Source organism: Paramacrobiotus metropolitanus, unplaced genomic scaffold (genome assembly GCF_019649055.1).
Source record: "Paramacrobiotus metropolitanus isolate TYO unplaced genomic scaffold, Prichtersi_v1.0 Parri_scaffold0000058, whole genome shotgun sequence".
Lineage (NCBI taxonomy): Eukaryota > Metazoa > Tardigrada > Eutardigrada > Parachela > Macrobiotidae > Paramacrobiotus > Paramacrobiotus metropolitanus.
This window is the reverse complement of record NW_026570278.1, coordinates 767,618-788,575: the sequence shown is the minus strand read 5'-3', so window position 1 is coordinate 788,575 and position 20,958 is coordinate 767,618. Positions and strand designations below refer to the sequence as shown.

The following is a 20,958-nucleotide window of genomic DNA, read 5'->3' as shown; positions in this document are numbered from 1 at the left end:
CCCTAACGCTCCAATGGGACTGGACAGAGTGATGGAGTTTTTTGGCTATGTAAGTGGCACTTTATTAATACTATTATTATTGCTCAGTTACAGTAGCAAGTTTTTTTTAAACGATACTCGTAGTAACCAGGTACTGGAAGAGCGTCTTTCAAAAATTTAAAAATTGTGCACGCTTTTTATTTGTATTTTTTTAGGATAAACTCATTGTCGCCAGTTATTTGACGCTGACCATATTACTACTTATTCAATAGCATAACCACGGCGTATCGTGTATATCCGTACGATTCCATACGCATCTATATTTCAAACGTGCCAACAACTCTTTCTTGCAGTGTTATAGCTGAATTTGTTCCTATTGTTGCTTAAAATCATTTAGTTTCTTGGTGAATCTGAAAAGCCAGATTCTGTTTTAAAAGATTTCTTGCCATATTTGGCGCGCCACAAAATACCGCGTAAAACTTACGCACTGTATTCATACATACCTATGTGGCAGCCTGTGTTGGGTTTTACGTATTACTAGCGGGCCGATTAGGTATTTTGTTTTCGGTAGGATATGAGCGGCTGCCCATGGGACAGTGTGATGTCGGCATGGAAATACCCTTCCGCTTCAACTATAACACCAGCAAACGCCTCCTCCAGCACGGCTATCCCAATCCGAGCCGTTGTGGGCTACATCGGCACGGTGGCCAGCGTCGGCGCCAGCGGCATCTTGGTGGCGCTCGTGTGCTGTTCGCTGTACGTCAACGCGTGCTGGGAACGTCCGGTCTGGCAGATTCACTTTCGTCACTGTCAACAGCTCACCGCGGTCTTCTGTTACACCGGATACGACATACCATCGTGCATTGGGACGGTGTTGCGCTATCTTCTGTTGCTGATTGGATTAGGTTGCACTGCAGCGTTGTGGTTACTGGTTTGTGCATTACCGGCCGTCCTCCTTGCGGTAGCCGTGCTAGCAATCGTGGCGAGCGCTGCGGGGACAGATGCTGTGTTTCCCTGTTGTGTCTTTGCAATATGCTTGTTGACAGTTAATTGTATCGGGAGATTGTGCGGACTGTGGATGGATAAACCGTACTGGGCTGTAATTTATAAGAAGCTGCGGTACTTATGATTAGCATTTGCTCGTTTCGTGCAGGGCAAGTTTCAGTTAACTTTTAAGGTTGTGTTTACTCACATTTTTCCAGGTTGTGGATTGACACGAACACGCAAACTCAACGAGCGCTATTCGTAAATTCTTCCATGGAATGTGTCTCTATTGCGGAGCCGGAAGTCGTGCAACCGAAGTGCTTTTGCTACCTGTTCTGTGGGAAATGTGCAATGTTTACACTGGGCTGCATGGTCGCCGTAGTTAACCTATACACGGTGCTTTTGGCGTTTCCTTGGTTTAAAACGCTCCCGCTGAAATCGATCTTCTGGACTGCGGGAATCGGGCCTAACCACTGCGGCAGCCATGCAACGGTATTCAGTACTAGCGCGCCCTCGTTCTGATTGTCGCTGGTTTACCGCTGCCCACTCACGGCCTGGAAAGAACACAAAACAAATTATTCTCCAATTCAACTGCACATTATTTGAATGAGACATACGAAAATTTGTTGGTTGCGCATTTTTCGCAAAGCCTAGGTCTTCCCTGTATTGGTTTTGGATTAGCTTGCATCCGCAACAGGATGTTTCTTTTACAGGGACTGAATTACATCGATGTGTGAGCGGGGGATTCACTGGCGTTCATGCCCGCAACGCTGCGCGCCGATGACGTGTCCGTGTTGTGTTGTGTTGCGCTCTGATTGGCTGACGGCAATAGCCGTCCATTGTGTTGTGTCTTGTGGGCAGGACTTAGCCCACGTGCGGAGCAGCGTTGAAATGGCTCTCCGATTGATGCTCGCGCTGTATCGCGGCAGTGTTGATTTTTCTGTTCTGCAGACTTGTCAATATTATTAAAGTCAGCAATTAGCGGTGCGACGTCTTGCGTTTCCGCATAGCTCGCTATACAGATCGCATTGCTCACTACGCGGAACTAGTTCTGTTCTAGTTGCCGTATCTGGATCACAGATGGATCTAGCATAATATGGTAGCAGAGCCGACAGCGGTTCTCTGATTTGAAGTGATTGATCTGATTTAATTTGATTTGTGTCAGGCATATTTGGCCTGTTATCTGACGTGTTATCCGTGACCAGTAAGGCACAGGTCAGTGTGACAGCAAAGTGCACACCACAAGCGGTGAATTTCCTCCATCGGACGCGGATTACCAGCTTTGGTTTTCGGTACAGCGTCTTCAGCGAAGACCTGTGCTGTTCCTCAGCTGTGAAAGAGTTCAAGAGTTCAGTTGACAGTGTTCCTCGGTGCAGAGTCTTCAGCGAAGACCTGCGCTGGTGTCACTGTTGCTCGGCAAGGATTCAGCGAATCCTAAGCCGTGGGCCACAAGCGGCGAAGCGCCAAAAGGGGTGCACGGGAAAAGACAGATCAGACTCCTCCAAACTGGTTGTAGAGCACTATCACTGTTGCTACGGCAGTCAGCCGGCACAGTAACTGACTAAAAGCGTGCGGCACAACCGTTACGGTAAAACCGGCGGCACCGCGGGAACGGAACGTGGAGAAGATTCTGGATCATTGGGATCATTTTCTCGTGGAAACGGACGGTTAACAGGTAGAAAACCGTTATTAATTACGGGATTGGTTAGTTGCTAAAATTTGGCAATTTTCATTGGTCTATACTGAGCTGAGTGTAGAAATAGGCGGAGTTTTGCACACGGTGCGCTAGTCTGGTCATTGACCGTGACGTCAGGTGGATATAAATTTTTAACGGACTACCATGATTGGTCGGCTATTTTAACTGTGATTGGTCGAAATTTGAACTGAATATTTTGAACTAGCAGACCAATAGGAATGGAGTAAACAACTTTATTGGGGATTTTCCATTGATCTGAACGAGAACTGAGAATTTTGAACTGAGACGAGTTATTTGAGCTGGGAAGTGACCTTTTGAGTTGAGATGAGTAGTAAAGTGACCTTTGAGATCAGAAAGTGACCTTTGACATTCGAAAGTGACCTTTACTAAAAAGTTCCAAGTGACCTAATTGACTTGAAAAGTGACCTTTTAAGATCTGAAAGTGACCAATGGTGACCTTTAACGAAACGAATTTAAGTTTCTGAATATTACAGTGATATCGACAGCTGTAGAATATCGTTTTCTGGATGTGTCCTAAATTGTAAAACGGGTTTCGAAGTTTTGCGGGAAAAGTGACCTTTAGGGCAAACCTCTCGAACTTTTTGTCCAAAAAGTGACTTTTAACAAGGACTTAGTCAAATTTTTTCAACCAAAAAGTGACCTTTACGAAGGACTTAGAAAAATTTTGCGAAGTAAAAGTGACCTTTAGGATCTTTGAACGTACCGTACTATAACACGTGTTCGAGATATATTGACAGGGACGTCCTGGTTATCCGATCATAATGGAAGACAAAGAGGAACCGACATCTACCGGCAGTCAGGGAAGCCGCGGCTCCCGGGGTTCACAGCAAGGCGCACCGAACCCGTACAAAAAGGATTTACACACATATTCACGTCCAGTTGGACATGAGCGGAACACTCGAGCGCCTAAGGCATTCGAGAAGAAGGATTCGCGAGGCTCTGATAGCACTTATCAGAAGGCGCTCGAGGCGGTCGCCAACCAGGAAAGCTCCAATGACGACCAGAAGCAGAAACATACCCCCGCGTCTGTGGCGGGAGATAGCAATGCGCATCACACAAAGGTCACAGAAGGAACTGAAGCAGTTGGCACATCACAGTCGGATGTAGCCGTCGCTAAAACGGATGAGCAGGATAAAGGGGTGACCCTGGCTCAAACGGAAGGTGGAAACACAAAGGTCACCGAGGATGAACTGAGGGAACTCGGATTGGATGACCTTTCACTCAACAATAAGACGGTTGGTGATGACCTTTGGGCGACTCCAATGGCATCGGATGAATCAAATGAATCATATTTCACGGACGATGAAACGACAATGAATATGTCCTTCCAAAACGCAATGAAAGAAGCCGACCGAGCAGAAGGGATGACCCCGTTTAAGGACATTCCAGAGCACCTCATTGAACGGACACAAACAGGAAAGGTCATCAACGTTCGATCACCTTCACCGAACAGTCCTACGTCAACTCTGAGGAGACGCGTCCAGGAATTGGAAAGCGAACTGAACACTAAGGAAGGTCAGGCAATTAAACGGAAAACAGAATACCAGGAGAGATTGGTATCATTCGAGACCCGCTTGTATGAATTGGAACTTCAAAAAGGTGACCTCGAGAGTGCAGCAGACGAATGGAAGGTTAAATACGAAAAACAGAAGGAACTAGCGGAGGAATATTTGAAAATGGCAGATGACAGAACAATGGAAGGTCATCTTGCCGTCAGTGACCTTAACGAAAGTATGTCAGAGGAATCGGCAGAAAGGTCACGGCACTTGGCAGAATTGATGGCTGAATGTGACCAGTTGCGTCAAAAGGTCACTGAAGCTGAAACTAAACGGGACGAGTACGCGACCAAATTCGCAGAGGTCACACAACGGTTGACAACATTGGCAACGGAGACGTTCAAGCTTAGGAACGACATGAAGCTACGGGAGGAAGCTATCAGTACTCTGCAACACGAATCGAAAGGTCATCAAGAACGCGCCGATGAGGCTGAGAAGTTGCGCAATGAGGCAATTAAAGCAATGCGCGAAGCGAGAAACATCACAGCGACAGAAGGAGAAAGATTGAAGGAAGAGATTAAAAAGGTCAATGATGAAAATGAAAAGGTCACCGCAGACATTCAAAAGGTCACCAAGGAGGGACTTAAGTGGCAAAATGAAGCACGACGACTGGACACAATGGTCACAGCGTTAGAACTGAAAGATAAGGAATCGCAACAGCAGGTGGCTCAAAGGAATCAGGAGATTACAAAGCTTAATACCGACCTGGTGGAAATGACCACCACAGCATTAGCGAAGGACGATGAGTTGATTGCGATCAAGAATCAACTGAGATCAGCAGCCGAAGAATACCAGAAACTCGAGGGGGATGTGAAACAGTTGACCGAACATATCAACAAAGCGCAAGAAGAAAACGCAAAAGTGGTACAAAGGGAGACTTTCAAATGGCAGGACCATACACGAAAGGTCAAGCAAGAGAATACGGAGTTGAAGTTAGAGCGAGATGACCTCCATTTGAAAGTTAGACGCCTCGAGGACGAAAACAAGGCGCTCCAGACGTCGAACAAGCATAAGGATGAGCAACTCCTGCAGCACGGAGTTAAAACGGCAACAGTGGAGTCTCCGCCGCCCAGTTACAGCAATGCGCATGAAACGGGCAAGAGCTACCACTTCGAGATGCCACTACGAACTGGCACTGGGAAAGGAAGTGTCAAAACGGAAAGAGATGGCGACAAGGCAAACGGGGATAAGGATCGGCTATCAGAAGGTCACAGTCGACCACCGATCTTCGACGGAACCTCACACTTTGCTCGTCACATGGAAACAAAGGTCATCGAAGATGAACAACGACGGGATGAACGACCCGCAGACAGGAGCAAGAAACACGATCTGAAAAGAAGGCAGCACGGCGTCGTCGATATAGCGATGACAGCAATAGCTCTAGTGACGAAGACAACAACCAGAAATCAGCAAGGGAATTGGCCAAGGCACTAAACTCCATGGCCCGGAAAACACCTCTTACGACCTTTGACGGAAGCCGTGACACTGTGAGTGGCTGGACACGACTGGTAAAAGAAACTCAAAGGACCTACCAGCTCACGGACGATCAAATTATGATCGAGATAGCCAGTGCGGTGAAAGGTCCTGCCAAAACTTGGTTCGAAGGAGAAAAGGACATTGCAGCAGAAGATGGAATCGAATATACAATCACTGAATGGATGGATAAATTCAAAGATGAATATGGCGACCGAGACGAAGAAGTCTTAGGCTTACGAGAGGCCTACGCAAGGAAATTCGAACTCGGGAAGGAATCGCTTGACCAGTATTACCAGGCGATGATGCGCTTCAAAGCAAAGAGAATCATCACTGAGAAGCAAGCAGTTGGCTTCTTAATTGAAGGATGCAGAGCGGACAATGAACTCTACAAGGCACTGCGTACACAAAAGTGCAAAACGCCAACTGATGTAAAGGACTTCTTCCGACACTGGGCAACTGGAGAGGAAAAATACAAGGCGCCTAAAGGTCAACGCAACCAGGAATATGTAACGATTCGCACAGGACCAGTTGAACCGGTGTCACAACAACGAAATGTAGCGGCACCAGTTCAGCAGACGGAATACCGCAGAGAAGCTCCGGTTCAGGAGGTCACCAGAGAAGTGACCTTTATTGACAGCCAGACGGGACAACCGATGACGTATGCCATGGTGGCTGCAATACAGGCAGCGGCCCAAGTGAGGCCAGTAGCCCAGAATGTGGCTCCACCGGTACCTCAGAATATGCCTCCCCTGAACGTAGGGGCACCGCAACAGGGTAACTTTGGCGGAAATGGATACGGAAATGGAAACCGGTACGGAGGTCAAGGAAACTTCCAGAACCAAGGTCAAGGTCAAGGCAACTTCCAGCCTAATAGAGGAAACCAGAACTACCAGCAAAACCAAGGGTCACGAACAGAATTCAAATTCCAGTTGATTGATGGATGGGTAGCGAACGGAGTGCAGATGTGCCAACACTGCATGTACGGCAATCATCAGACACAGGGATGCAAGTTCGCCAACACACCGCCAGACCAGAACCCGAACTTGTTCGCCTTTAATGAGTGGCAACGACTGCGCGGGATTGGCGGTTGGCGCCTAGCAGTGAATAACGGATATGACCTCATCGCCCAATGGTATCAGCACAAAGCAAATTTCCAAAACCAGCAAGGAAACGGGAACTATGGAAACGGAAACGGCGGTGGCCAGAATGGCGGCTACGGCCGCGGCGGCTTCAGAGGAAGGGGAAGAGGCTACGGCCGCGGAAATTACAACAATAACCGGGGTGGCGGCAATGGCGGCGGCCAAGGAAACTACCAACAGGGTGGTGGTGCCCCGAATAATGGCGGCGGACAGAACCCGGCAAATGACGGTGGAAATGTGCAGGGCGCGCAACAAGGAGGTGCGCCGGTTCAGGGAAACGGGCAAGATCAGTAGGCGCCGGTGAGCCTGCTGATCGCCCCGACCCTAAACCACCGGATAAAGGGGGAACGGAAAGGTCACCACTGCAGAATAGTACTGCAGTGAATGTGACCACTGCAACGGCTATACGGATGCCGTCAGCGAAAAGGAAAGTGGACCGGCTGTATGGATGCCGCAACCGAAAGCAACGGCTATAAGAATGCCGTCAGCGCAAAATGAAACGGCTATATGGATGCCGTCACAGCAAAAGGAAAATGGACCGGCTATATGGATGCCGCAACCGAAGGAAACGGCTAGATGGATGCCGTCAACGCAAAAGAGAAATGAAACGGCTATACGGATGCCGTTACAGCAGCAACAAGAACTGGTAATCGGGAAACCAGCACAAGTGGACAAAAGGTCACCGCAGAACGTCACTGCGAGTGGAAACGCGCAACGGGACCAAAGGTCACCGCAGAATGGTACTGCGAGTGGGAATTGTCGTGACGGTAGCGCGACACTGCAAAAAGTGCAGCAAAGTGAAAGGTCACCGTACTGCAGCGAGAAGGTGTTAGCGGAACGACGCGCATTACGGAATGCGAAGATTCAACAGGCGTTGCTGAATCAAAAGAAACCGCAGACTGACACCGCAGAAGAGGTGGAAGCACACCATGCGTGGTTCCGGAAAAACAGGGAAGAAAATGAAAAATTGAACGGACAAAGGTCACCACCGCTGAATGATACTGCGAAAGGACGACAACCGGAATTAGAGTCATGCTGCAACTGTTTCATAGTTGGAACGGAAAATACAGGGCTGAAGCCAAAGTTCTGCAAATGTTCGGAGAATGAAAGGTCACCTTCCGTGGGAAAAGTCCAAGTGAAAGGTCAAGGAGTTGGTGCAAACGCTAAAGGTCACGGCGACAGCGTCGCGGTAAAAGGTCAAGAAACGGACTTGACACTGCGAACAGCGCAGCAAAAGGATAGCGAACGGGCACAACAGGACTCCGACGACTCACTGGTGGATGCAGTAACGCTGCAACGGAAGGAAATATGGCAAAAAGTGGCCTACCGACCAAATGGGAATCACGGGATGTGGATACCCGTGACCCCAAAGGCGAAACAAAAAGGAGAATGTCGCAAGAGGATTACCGGGAGATGCAACAGTTACGCACACAAGGTGAAAAGAAAAGATTAGAGGAATGGGACATGCAACAGTTACACACGCAAAACGAAAGGAGAAGATTAGAAGAATTGGTTACCGGGAAACCAGTTCAAAGGTCACAGAACCCAGTCCCAGTGTTCAACGAAGCGGAATATAAGAAGACACTCGCTGACATGAAGGACCCACGGAATTCACCGCCAGAAGACAAACCGTCAAATTATGGAGAAAAGGTCCCATTACAGAAATTACCGAGTGGCGGATTTGTCATGAAGCGCAACGAAAGGTCATCGGACTTAGCGCAAAATGAACAAAAAGGAAGGTCATATGAGGTGGTGCAAGCTCAACGGAATAATGCAGTTGAAAGGTCACCAACGAAAAGTGAAGGGATGACTTCGCAAACAGAGTGGACGCGAATAAATAATGAAGCGACTCAAAAGGTTAATGACTGGATGACGGGTAACGATCGAAAGATGGTCGTCTACGAAAGGTCACCTGAAGAATTAAAAGATAGTGAAGAAGAGGAATTGACTCTCGCTGAACGAATAACCCGAGAAGTCTTGGAGAAATTGCGTGACAAGTCGAAAGATAAGCGGAAAGAAATGACACTGTACCAGACGATAACCGAAGTGACTAAAGGTCACAGCGCTTACACTTCACCGGATGGGCAAAAGTGCAACACTGGAAAGGTCACCAGTGCCGAGTCAAAAGTAAGGAACAAGACTCGAGAGTTTTATGATGTCCGGACTAAAGTGCCACACAGAATCGATAAACTGAGTGAGATACTGAAAGATCATGGCACTTCAACGAAAGGGCAAATAATTCCCGATATGGATCCGGGACCAGTATCATTAATCCCAGTGAAATGTACTATCCGAAACTTGAAGATTCAAAACGGAAGATTGCCCAAGCGAATTGAAGCTAACACACACGAAGTAAAAGTTGGGGACATAAAGGTCACCGCAATGCTGGATACTGGAGCTGAAACGTCGCTAATTAGTAAACCGTTTTGTGAGAAGAATGGACTTCATATGCTTCCATTGCCACCTGACAGACTTGTAAGGATTAACGGAATCAGTGGAACGTCGGGATTCGTGGTCACGCATTACTGCACAGCACCAGTGACCTTAAGGAGAAAGACTAGTGAACACTCCTTCTACGTGCGACCGAAATGTGACGACGTACAGGTGCTACTGGGATTCGACTTCTTAGAGAAGAAGTTCGTACTGATCGATAATGAAGGTGAAGAGGAGAAAGAAGATGACCAGAAACCAGTTGTCAAAGTTCAAGTCGGAAAGGTCACCGAACTTGTGAAAACCGATAAAAGGCTAATCCCAGTACCAGAGCCACAGGGAACGAAACCGAAAGAATTGTCGGTATTCGAACAAATGAAGATGATCCAGCAGGAAATCGAAAACACGCTGAAACGATCAGTGCTGTCACAAAAGGGAAGAGAAAAGGTCATCCCGGTACCAGAGGCACCGAGAATGACAGAGGTGCAACAGAAAGGGGTAAAAGCGCAGCAAGAAGAAATCCCGGTACCAGAGGCACCGGAGAAAGGAAATGGAAAGGAAAGTGGTGAAAAAGTTATCCCAGTACCAGAGGCACTGGGAACCGAAAATGAAAGGTCACCAACACTTGAAGAAATTGCAGCCATACAGAAGGAGGCGGTAGTCGCAGCGAAAGAATCGCTCGTGCCAGGCTTGGAGTGGTCAAAGCCTATCCCAGTACCAGAGGCACCGGGAGTAAAAAGTGTCAAAGTCCGGAAAACCAAAAAGATGGAAGTCCCATTGGAGATATTGAAACGGATAACTGAAGAAGAACAGATGTTCGCAAGCGAAATTCGCGGCAAAGCGATTGAACAGCTGAAAGGTCATCAGAAGAAAACGGCACCAGAGGTCATCGAAATATCCTCAGATGAAGAGAGTGTGATAATAATTGAACGTGAGCACAGCGCCACAAAACGAAAAGATGTAAAGGTCAAACCGCCAACGGATAGAATCCTAACTCCAGAAGAAAGAGCCGGGAGTTGCCATCATGGTTACTATGAGGACCCGCGCAGAATACAACCGCAAGGGGAATGCACTAAATGTAGCCGGGTTGCATCCCAAGATGACCTTTCAGAATGGCCAAAATGTAACGCAGCGATAGCAGACCTTAAAGGTCATGTCCCGAAAGAAGTGCGAAGTATCTTACGGACAGTGAGCATGTGTAATCCACACATCGAGCGATATCATTGGAATAGATACCGGACGTGGCTATCATGCGTCAGGAACTTCATATATGGAAGGGGAAAGTGGTTGCACTATTGGGAAAAGTGCGCGGATAAAGGTATCCAGGATCCTCACGAAGTGTTATTGTCAAAACGGAAACTTGAAATTGAAACCGAAGAAATGAACGAAGAGATCAAATTATGGGAAGACGCGAGAATAGAGTTATTCTGGGACTTCCGCATTAATCATATGTACAAAGGTCAAGGGAAAACGATTACCTTCCGATCAGGACTCGGCACACCAGTTTATGAGTCAGTTGAACAATTCTGTAAGGCACTTCACCACGACGACGCGGATATATTTGAAGCGTATTGGAAGAAGTTCGAAGATGAAATTCCTAAATTTGACGTTAAAGAAATGCGGGAGTTACAAGTGACTCGAAAAAGAAGAGAAGTGGGTTTCATGATAAAAAAGAAAGTGACCTTTGCACCAGACCCTGACGGAGTTGAATACCCGGAACGCGGTGGTGATACGTGGTGCATGTATGAAACGATTCCAAGCGATGATTGGATCACCGAAGAGCTGATGGCAAATTGCGTCTTCGTTGGTCCTAAACGACCTAAAGGTTACGAAACGGTTCAAAAAGATAAGGCAGATGAAGAGTCTGCAAAAGAAGCGGACAAAGAGAAACTGCCAACAGAAGCAGCTGAACAGGAATCGAGTGCAACTGAAGAACGATCCCCAAATGCTTTTGAAATGGCACAAATGTTGACCGATAGGGGAGCAATGTGGAAAAAGTTCCAAGAGGAAGTGGAAAGGTTATCGAATGGACTACAGATCCCAGTACCTGAGGCAAAAAACGAGGAAAGGTCACTCGATAACGGTGAAGAATGTCTGCCGGTTGGTCAGACCAAAAGGTCATTAATGAGCCTCGAAGAGATTGATGAATTGGAAGGCTCAAAACAGAATGAAGAAAGGTCAAATTTGGATGAAACAAAAAGGTCATCGGCAAAAATACGAGTGGCACGGAGTCACCCGAGAATCGCCGCACGATATGGAAAGAAGACGAAGGAAACGGGCAAACCTCTGCTCAAAAACCTGAAAGCGAAAAAACTTAGCGATTTGCAGGAAAACGAGAGTGACCTTTCATCGGGAGATGAAGGAGTTGATGAACGCCCACTTGAAAGACTTGACAAAGGTCAAGTAACTGCACAAGAAGGCAGGAGCAGTGACTCTGACTCGGAATGGACGAGTTCAAGTGATAATTCAACGACTTCAGAAGATTCAGGTGTAAATGACCTTTCCGAGCAAGAAGACTTGCTGGACTTGGACGAAGACGATGAAGTTGATGAAGAAAAAGAACAAGATATTAAAGTCAGAAGGGTCAAAATTCAGCGAACGAGACTGGATAAGGGTGTAATCAGAGTTTATAGCGACCAGCAAATCAAGCTGAAACCGTCAATTTGCACACGAGTAAAGATCAAGATGGGCAGATATGCACCAGCCTCAACAAAATTGATGTTCACACCGGTGCTGCAAGCTGAAACTGAGGTGCAACCATTAGCAGGAGTGACGGAACACCGAGGAAAATTCTTCGAGCTGGTCATCGCGAATCATAGTAGTAAAAGGTTAACAGTAAAGAAGAATCAGCTTCTCGGCTACGTGGTGCCTTACGAGCACATGGAAAGTGTAAAGGTCAACACGGGGACAGTAAAGAACGTGTTGGATGACCCCGAGGTGGATGACATAACGAAAGCGGAATTGACAAAGATTATCGGGAACTTGAAATTGGGACCTGACCTTACAGAGGAACAGAAGAATGACGTGTACAACGCGTTCTGGGAATTCTGGAAAGTCTTACCGACTTCCAAGAAACCGTACGGAGACGTGAAAGGAATCACTCATGTAATTGATACGGGAGATGCCAGACCAGTGAAATGTAACCCGGCCAGAACGAGTTGGACAGGCCGAGAGTTCATAACAAAGCACATTGAGGAGATGTTGGCGCAAGATGTGATTGAACCGTCAGACGCCGACTGGAGTTTTCCAGTCGTGCTGGCAGCCAAAAAGAATGGCGACGGAACGATGGGAACAAGATTCTGCGTCAACTACATCATGCTGAATAAATTAACGAAGAAGAATAACTATCCGTTACCGAATCCAGATGAGTTGCTAGATGCATGCGCAGGCAACAAATATTACGGCAAAATGGACTTACAAAGTGGTTTCTGGCAAATTCCAATGGATCCGGACTCAATCAATAAGACGACCTTTGTAACTCAAGACGGAATGTTTCGGTTTAAAAGAATGCCGTTTGGAGTTTGTAACGGACCAGCAACATTTCAATTGTGTATGGATAAAGTACTGTCGAAAGCGAAAAGAAAGGGTTGCGTTTTCGGGTACATTGACGACGTTATCTTCGCTGGAAAGACTTGGGAAATCTTCATGCAAAATATGAGAAACGTCCTCCAGAGTTTGGTCGAAGCGGGATTCACGATCAAGCCAACGAAATGTGAATTCGGCATGAAAGAAATGGGATTCCTGGGTCACATACTCAGCGAAGATGGAATTCGAATGGACCCTGAAAAGGTCACCGCAGTCTCGGAATTCAAACGACCTCAAACAGAAAGGCAGTTAAGGTCATTCCTTGGACTGGCGAACTATTACCGCAAGTTCATAATGGGATATGTGCAGAAGACGTGTCATTTATACGAATTGCTGAGACAAGATAAGCAAGTGAAAAAGGACTGGAATAAAGTACATGAAGACGAATTCAACAGTCTGAAACAGTTATTATGTGAAGGCCCAGTATTGGCGAAGTTTGACCCGGCAAAGCCAACTGTCATTGAATGCGACGCGAGTAAAGAAGGAATCGGAGCAGTGTTGTCTCAAGATGGACACCCGATCGCGTACGCAAGTCGCGTCTTACATGGAGCGGAAAGGAGTTACGGTGTAACCGAATGGGAATGTCTGGCAGTCGTGTTTGCTGTCAGAAAATTCAAGCCGTTTATTGATTACGCGGAATTCACCGTAAGGACGGATCACCAGGCACTGACCAACTTGTTAAGGTCAGAAACGAATAAAGTTGGAATGAACCCGCGTCTGACGAGATGGGCTATGGCGTTACAAGGTCACCAGTTTAAAATTGAATACAAGCCGGGAAAGTACTGTGACAACGCAGATGCACTTTCAAGAGCGCCAATCGAAGGTCCAACATGCCAGGAGGAAGAATTCGATGAAATCCCTAACTTCGAAGATTATAAAAAGGAATTCGATACGAAAGAACCAGCGATTGAAATTGGACAGTTGTTTCTACAAATGGTTGAACAGAGAGAAAAACGTCTAAAGGTCAGTTCGGCTACGGCGAAGGAGTCGGCTGATAACGGCGTAAATATGAACCGTGTTAAAAGTTGGTTGCCTACCGATAGTGACTTAAAGGTCACCGGACTTGGAGCGGAATCTGAAGCTCAGAATGGAAAGGTCACCGGACTTGGTGCATCAGTAGAGAAACAAGATGACCTTTGGGAAACGGACAAAGTGGTTCAAGCGTTAAATGAATGTCCGATTAAGCTGTTGAGATTCCCGAAACAGATGAAAAAGAGGTATAAACCTTTGCCTCGGTGTAAGGTCATCCGAGATTGGAATGAACTTAGTACGGCGACAGTCCGCATTGTGAATCTCCAAGGTGACGAAGAAGAGGAAGATGACTCGAATTTGCAATTGCGGAACAAACAGCTGAAAGATCCCCATCTGGCAATGATAATTGATGAACTGGAACATTTACCAGACGCTGAAACCAGATCGAAATTCGAAGTTCACTACCAATTGTGGAATGGCATACTTTACCGAGTAAAGGATAAAAATGGGAAACTTGAAAGGTCATATGTCGTACCGCTGTCAATGCGAAGGGCGATAATTCACGCATTGCATGATGAGAAGGCGGCAGGACATCTGGGATTTGAAAAGACATTGTCAGCAATCAGATTACGATATTACTGGGATCGTATGAGTACAGATGTGAAGAATTATATACTTGCCTGCCAAGGATGCCAGTTTCGCAAGACACCAAGAAAGTGCCCACCGGGAAAACTGCAAGAAATAAAAGTTGGACATCCATTCTTCCGAGTTTACGCGGATTTGAAAGGACCGTTGTTACCGACGAAGAATCGGGGATACAAATACATAGCGGTGTTCATCGACCAGTTAACGAAGTACGTGATTGCAGTACCGATGAAAACGGCAACGGCTAAAGAGTTCGCAAAAGTGTTCGTCAAGCACGTGATATTGGTACACGGAGCACCTCACATCCTACATACGGATCGGGGACGGCACTTTACAGCCGAAGTGTTGACAAAGGCCACCAACGTGTTCAAGATTAAACACACGTTTGGAACTGCATATCACCCAGAAGGTCAAGGCCAAGTGGAACGACAGATGCAAACGATTGCGGACGGCCTGGCACAGTACTTGAAGGCTGGAAATGAAAGAAAGTTTAACAAGTACCTTCCATACGTCATTTCGGCAATGAATAGAGCCGTACATGCTACAACGGGTTATTCAGCATTTTACATGTTACACGGCAGAGAAATGACCATGCCGGAAGATGTGGTAACAAAAACGAACGTGCCGGATGATTATGGGACTCCAGACGAATGGGTGGAGACCATGAAAAAGAACTTGACCTTTGCCGAAGAAGTGGCGAAATGTAATATTAAAGACGCATATGAGAGGAATGCAGAAATCTACAATAAGAAGAAATCGGAACCGAATTTCAAAGTGGGTGACCGTGTACTGATCCGACTTCCGAAAGACACGAAACAAGGGAAGAAAGAAAATCAATCGGACTTTAAGTCGAAATACGACAAAGTGTGGAAGATTCTCAGTTTTCCAAGAGCAAATGAAGCGGAGGTCATTGAACAGAATCCAAAGAAGGAAGCGGACTTAAAGGTCGTATCAATTGACCGACTGAAACCGTGGCATCCGCCATTACCGGTAGAAATAGCAAAGCGCACTTCCCAAAAAGACTTGGAACTGCCTTTCCCCGAACCGGGCTCTGAGGTAGCAGAACATGCCCCTCAAAATGAATCCTTTTTCGAACCACCTCTGCTACCCGAAATGGATGCAACCGATACAACACAAAATCCGAATAAACCGAAGAAGAAAAGAGGAAGACCAAGGAAAGAAGATAAGGATTTTGAAACGGCAGTCACAAAAAAGTTGAACGCAGAAGCCGGAAACCTGGCAGACAAGAATGAGGTACCAGAGCGTCCTCCAAAAAGAGACTCAGACCAGCCTCTTTTCGAACCACGCCCTGCTACCATAGAAGAAAGTGACCTTTTGAAAGACAAATCGAACGTCGACGTAATAGCAGACCGTATTTCTCATAACTTTTTCGAACCACGCACTGGTACCGATAATGTCCTCACAAAAACGAGAGCAGAAGAAATGGAAACGGTCAAAATGAAAGCTGATCAATTAGGCCGCGATATAGCAAAGGCCATTGAAGAACAAAAGGTCAAACAGAAGAAAAAGAGACCAACTCCCACGGAACTATTAACTCAGAAGGGTGAATTTGAAGACGCCGCCGATAAAGAACTATTTGATCGGATAACTAAAGGACGCAAAGACATTAATCCGAAAATAAGATTAACAGGCGTTTACGATATTAAGAACGGGAGTTGGGAAGGTGTAAAGGTCATCCGCCGCAAACCAGCCAATCGGTATCGGTTTCGTTGGTAATGGAAAGGTCACCAGACTCGGACAAAATGACCTCAAGTTGAAAGGTCACTAGAATCTGACTGCAGTTCAAATGGAAACGTCAGAAAGGTCAAGAGAGTTTGGAAAACGCGGTAAAAGTAAAGGTCATCAGACTCGGACTGAATCATACGGGAGAATTGAAAGGTCAATCGAAAGGTCAAGATACTCTGACCAAAATTCTAATGGAATACCGCAAAGGTCACGAGAGTCCGGAATCAGCAGGAAGGTCGAAAGGTGCTCAAAGTCGTCAGAACGGTCACCATAAAGGTCATCAAGGACGAAAGGTCATCGGAAATTGTCGTCCAGTCGAGAGGTCATCGGACTCTAACTAAGCACAAAAAGAAGTAAAAACGTCGACTGAAGCCTAAAAGGAAGTGAAAGGTCAAGTAAATGGTCAAGTGACGGAAGAAGTGCGGTCACGTGCCTGAACAATCAAAAGGTCAAGCGACAGATGAACCAAAGGGTCAACTCGACGGACAGACTGAAAGGTCAAGAGACTTCACATCAGAAAGAGAATTCTGATGAACCGAAATCGGCTCAATCATCGTCAGGATAATTGGCAAAGTTAACAATTGACGAAAGACAGAAAGGCCAAGAAGCAGAGCCCGCGGACTCGACATCCCCCCAGAAACCGGAAACCAGCGGCACACAAGCGAAAGATGTGCCAGATTACATGCTCGGGGCACCATTGAGTGATAACAACAGAACATGGCGAGAAACCAGTAGTGCTTTCGAAGGCAAGATGAAGGCGTGTAAGATGGACATAACTGAAGGGACAATATATAGTAATATCGGCGGAACAAACGCAGTGACATTGAATGACCTTTTTGAACTGCATGTCGATCTCAAAATGTTCAAACTGAATATCAGAAAGGATGGGGAATGGATCAAAAAAACTGCTGAATGTTCTAATTTCGACGCAGCGCTTGAACTTAGCTTAAACGTCAAAACGTGAAAGGTCACCGAGTTAGAATGAAGATATTGACCTTAATGATGAAACGTAAAAGGTCATCACGTTAAAGTAACCAAAGGTCATCAGAAGAGAATACGATGGTTGAGTATCAAAGATCACGTAACGTATCAACATAAACTGTACTTGTGTATTGTGGCTTTCAGCGTTTATAGCACAGAATCCCAAGGGATAAAGAAATCATGTGGAGCATCGATGGGGTTGAAATTGATTCGGTCTGTAAAGCCGGCCCCAATGCAGAAGCTACGGCACTTAGCCGGCTCTCCCCTTTAAGCGATTCAGTGTTATAAATTCGCAAGAGAAACTACGGTAACCAAGCCGGATCTCTTGAACACGAAACGGGGCCACAAGCGGCGAAAAAGAGAAAGACAACAGGTGGAATGTTAATGGGGTAAACTTAATGCGGCAGCCAGCCGGCCTCATTAGAGTTGCTACGGTAAAATATGCCGGCCATCTCTCCAAGCGATTCAGTGTCAGAACTTAACGAGAGAAACTACGGACATTATACCGGATCTCTCGAGACAAAGATGGGCCACAAGCGGCGAACAAGAGTAAAAGATTGAATGTGGAAGCGTCATGGGGTAAATTCAATGCGGTAACTAGCCGGCCCCATCGGAGATGCAACGGTAAAACCATGCCGGCACTCTGGCCGCTCGAGGCATACTGAAGTTGGATGTGCGACGGAAAGGTCATGTTGAAAGTTTAACCAGGGAGGCAAGCGAAAAAACGCTTGAAAGTCGTCAAAAATCGGCTAAGTTCCTCCATGACCTTTGCTGAAGTTTTGAAGAAGTTGAATGACCTTTGGGATCATTACTGCCCAACAGAGTCATAAATATGTAATCGAAGTCGCATGACCTTTTGGAACCATTGCCCAAATGAGTCGCACATCCCGGATCATCTTTACAATGGATGACCTTTACCAGGGAGGAAGCGAATCACGCTTGTCTTCAATGACGTCCCTCCATGACCTTTATGGATCTCAGTATTAAGTCGTACGTTTGATACGCACCAAAATCCAAAGATGAAGCAGTATTCCTAAGTCGTACTTGATACGCACCGAATTCTCAAGCGGATCTCATGTGATGGAAAGTCGCATTATAAATGCGCGCTCAAGCGGAATTGCTCAACAGAGCGGAATGGGCCAAAGTGCGGAATAACGGTGGACAGGACCAGTGACCTTTACGAGTCAACGGAGGATCCTAGTCTACATTTGATTAAACTTCTGTTGATCTGTTTCTGTTGATTTGATAGTATTTTTATAAATAGATCTCTTTATTCACATCGTGTTTATGAGAAATTGTACTTAATGGAATCTGATGTGATAAAATGGACTAAGAGATTCGATGTTTTTATTAGCAGACCAGCACACACAGCACAGTCGCGACCTTCGTCTTTTTCGTGGATTTGGAGGATGTTGAGCCTCAACGGAGCTCGGCCTCCCCCCAGAGGCATGTGAGCGGGGGATTCACTGGCGTTCATGCCCGCAACGCTGCGCGCCGATGACGTGTCCGTGTTGTGTTGTGTTGCGCTCTGATTGGCTGACGGCAATAGCCGTCCATTGTGTTGTGTCTTGTGGGCAGGACTTAGCCCACGTGCGGAGCAGCGTTGAAATGGCTCTCCGATTGATGCTCGCGCTGTATCGCGGCAGTGTTGATTTTTCTGTTCTGCAGACTTGTCAATATTATTAAAGTCAGCAATTAGCGGTGCGACGTCTTGCGTTTCCGCATAGCTCGCTATACAGATCGCATTGCTCACTACGCGGAACTAGTTCTGTTCTAGTTGCCGTATCTGGATCACAGATGGATCTAGCATAATAGATGCGATGATGGCACCCTGGAAGGAGAATGTAAGCTCACTTTTGTCTCCCAGAAATCAATCCGAGATCACATCCTGGTTCTTCTTACAGTTTGTGGAAGTCATCCTGGGGATCGAATGTCTAGCCGTTTATTTCGTGGGTGTCCTGGTAGTGCTGATTTTTACTGTTGGTCGCTACGGTTGGCGCTTTCTCGGCTACCTGAAGGAATGCTTCTTCAATGACAACACCGTGGAGCACAGTACTGAAAGGTGCGGTAAATCTGCGGTTTCAAGCTTCTTTCTTAAATTATGCAAAATTTGTAGTCAGCAGTATCTGACCTGTAGACTTGTTCTTATATTCCTCTTAGGTTTTCTTTGAGTCTTAGACTCAAAAACTGAATAATAAGAAAAGAAAGCAGTACAAGTATTACATAATCATGTGCTGAACATCGGCTCGTCGTCTTGCCGTCAGTAATTCTAACGAGGATTGTCTGATCGGCAGGGTGCATTCCTGCGCATGTTACCAACTGGGAAACGCAGTACTGGACAGTCTGGTAATCCTTCGCTGTGTCGGCTGCTGGATGTTTTTGTCGTTTCCGTTAACCGAATTCCTTTTTCCCGAGAGTCTGCAATTGCCGATATTGGCGAACGTCCAGCTGGTATATTTATTTATGCAGTTCTGCTGGTTATTTGACGACATCGGGGAGAAACAGCAGATGACGGAATTAACCCTTGACGCCGTTACGACAAAGTCTGCTGCAGTGAGCGATAGTTTGGCCAAAGAGACGACCGGTGTCAAAAACACCGAATGCGCGACGTGTTCCCAGTGCGGGTTCACCATGAACCCGTGCCGGGACGTGGATAGTAAGGCAAAAACTGCTGAGAATACCGCTGATGCAAGGGATTCAGTGGAGGAGGTCATACAACAAAAAACCTCGGAGGCGGCTTTAATTATTCCTTTGTGACGTAATCCCCAACGTAATCATTTTATTATTCCCTACGTAATCATTTTGCTGTATTTTAATCGTGTACAAAATCTGATGGCTTGTTTCGATTTAGTTATGGCTTTGTCACTTAAACGAGTTCATGTTTGCAGTTTCGGTTAGGTGCAAAATATCTCATTACTGTAAGTTATTACAGCAACCGTATTTCAAGGTATGGAACTGTCTGTCCTTAACCGATAAATATTTTCGTAATGATTTTTAACTTTATAATTTTTATGGCACTGGAAAATCCACAGTTTCTAGAGTACTTAAAAAATATTTCAAGAACTGTCTCGTCCGGGATGTTGTCCGATATCGTGGTACACGGTCACTACGTTGACCTTGATTGAATTGTAAATATTCGGTTAACTTAGCAGTCAACTGTGGCTAGTCGCACTAATAAGCAGCTGCGAAGCACAAGTGAACTGTCGCTGACCGGACGGCCAACAGCCGCCAACTACTGTAGCCGCGGGATATGATTGCACCACAAAGTCTGGTATACCGAAATCGTCGCACACGCTGCAAATTCTACGTTAGATGTTCTCTGTCCGGCTGGGGGCAGTCAGCGGCCAGAGCTAGTAGTCTTGCCATAGGTTGAAATAGTGTGTGTTATTACACAGTTTGTGTATTATTAAATGTGTTTTGTGTATTTTTAAAGTCTCAAATGTGCAACATTAAAACAGTTGAAATTCGTTAAGAAAACGTTAGAGAGAATCTGCCGAATAAAACAATTCCATTAAGTCAGTATTTTTAATGAAAGTTCTTCGTTTTTTAAGGCAAAATCTGCCGTTGGCTTCGCGCTTTGCGCGAAACTGATACCATTATTCAACATTTTGTTACTGTGGTCATCGTGCACTAAAGACGCCCCAAAGAACCCTCAAACTACAGTAATACTAGGAAAATGCACTTGCGCGTGCATTGGTAGACCGGAGCGCAGCTTAGTTTTACACGGTAGAAACTTTATTATCTAAAT

The 20,958-nt window shown here is 46.2% G+C and overlaps 3 protein-coding genes across 3 annotated transcripts; all 3 read left to right on the top strand.

Annotated features, from left to right (window-relative positions):
* Positions 1–1,921: 1,921 nt before the first annotated feature.
* On the top strand, positions 1,922–5,673 carry LOC129592978 (rho-associated protein kinase 1-like). The gene has a single exon (XM_055489144.1). The coding sequence runs from the start codon at positions 3,442–3,444 to the stop codon at positions 5,668–5,670; it is 2,229 nt and encodes a 742-aa protein (XP_055345119.1). The 5' UTR covers positions 1,922–3,441; the 3' UTR covers positions 5,671–5,673.
* Positions 5,674–8,159: 2,486 nt separating this feature from the next.
* On the top strand, positions 8,160–18,897 carry LOC129592977 (uncharacterized). The gene has a single exon (XM_055489143.1). The coding sequence runs from the start codon at positions 8,160–8,162 to the stop codon at positions 16,218–16,220; it is 8,061 nt and encodes a 2,686-aa protein (XP_055345118.1). The 3' UTR covers positions 16,221–18,897.
* Positions 18,891–20,134, top strand: LOC129592979 (uncharacterized). Its single transcript, XM_055489145.1, has 3 exons — positions 18,891–19,054; positions 19,115–19,272; positions 19,505–20,134. Exons 1-3 carry the CDS (start codon positions 19,031–19,033, stop codon positions 19,965–19,967), a joined length of 645 nt encoding a protein of 214 aa, XP_055345120.1. The 5' UTR covers positions 18,891–19,030; the 3' UTR covers positions 19,968–20,134.
* The last annotated feature ends 824 nt before the right edge of the window (positions 20,135–20,958 follow it).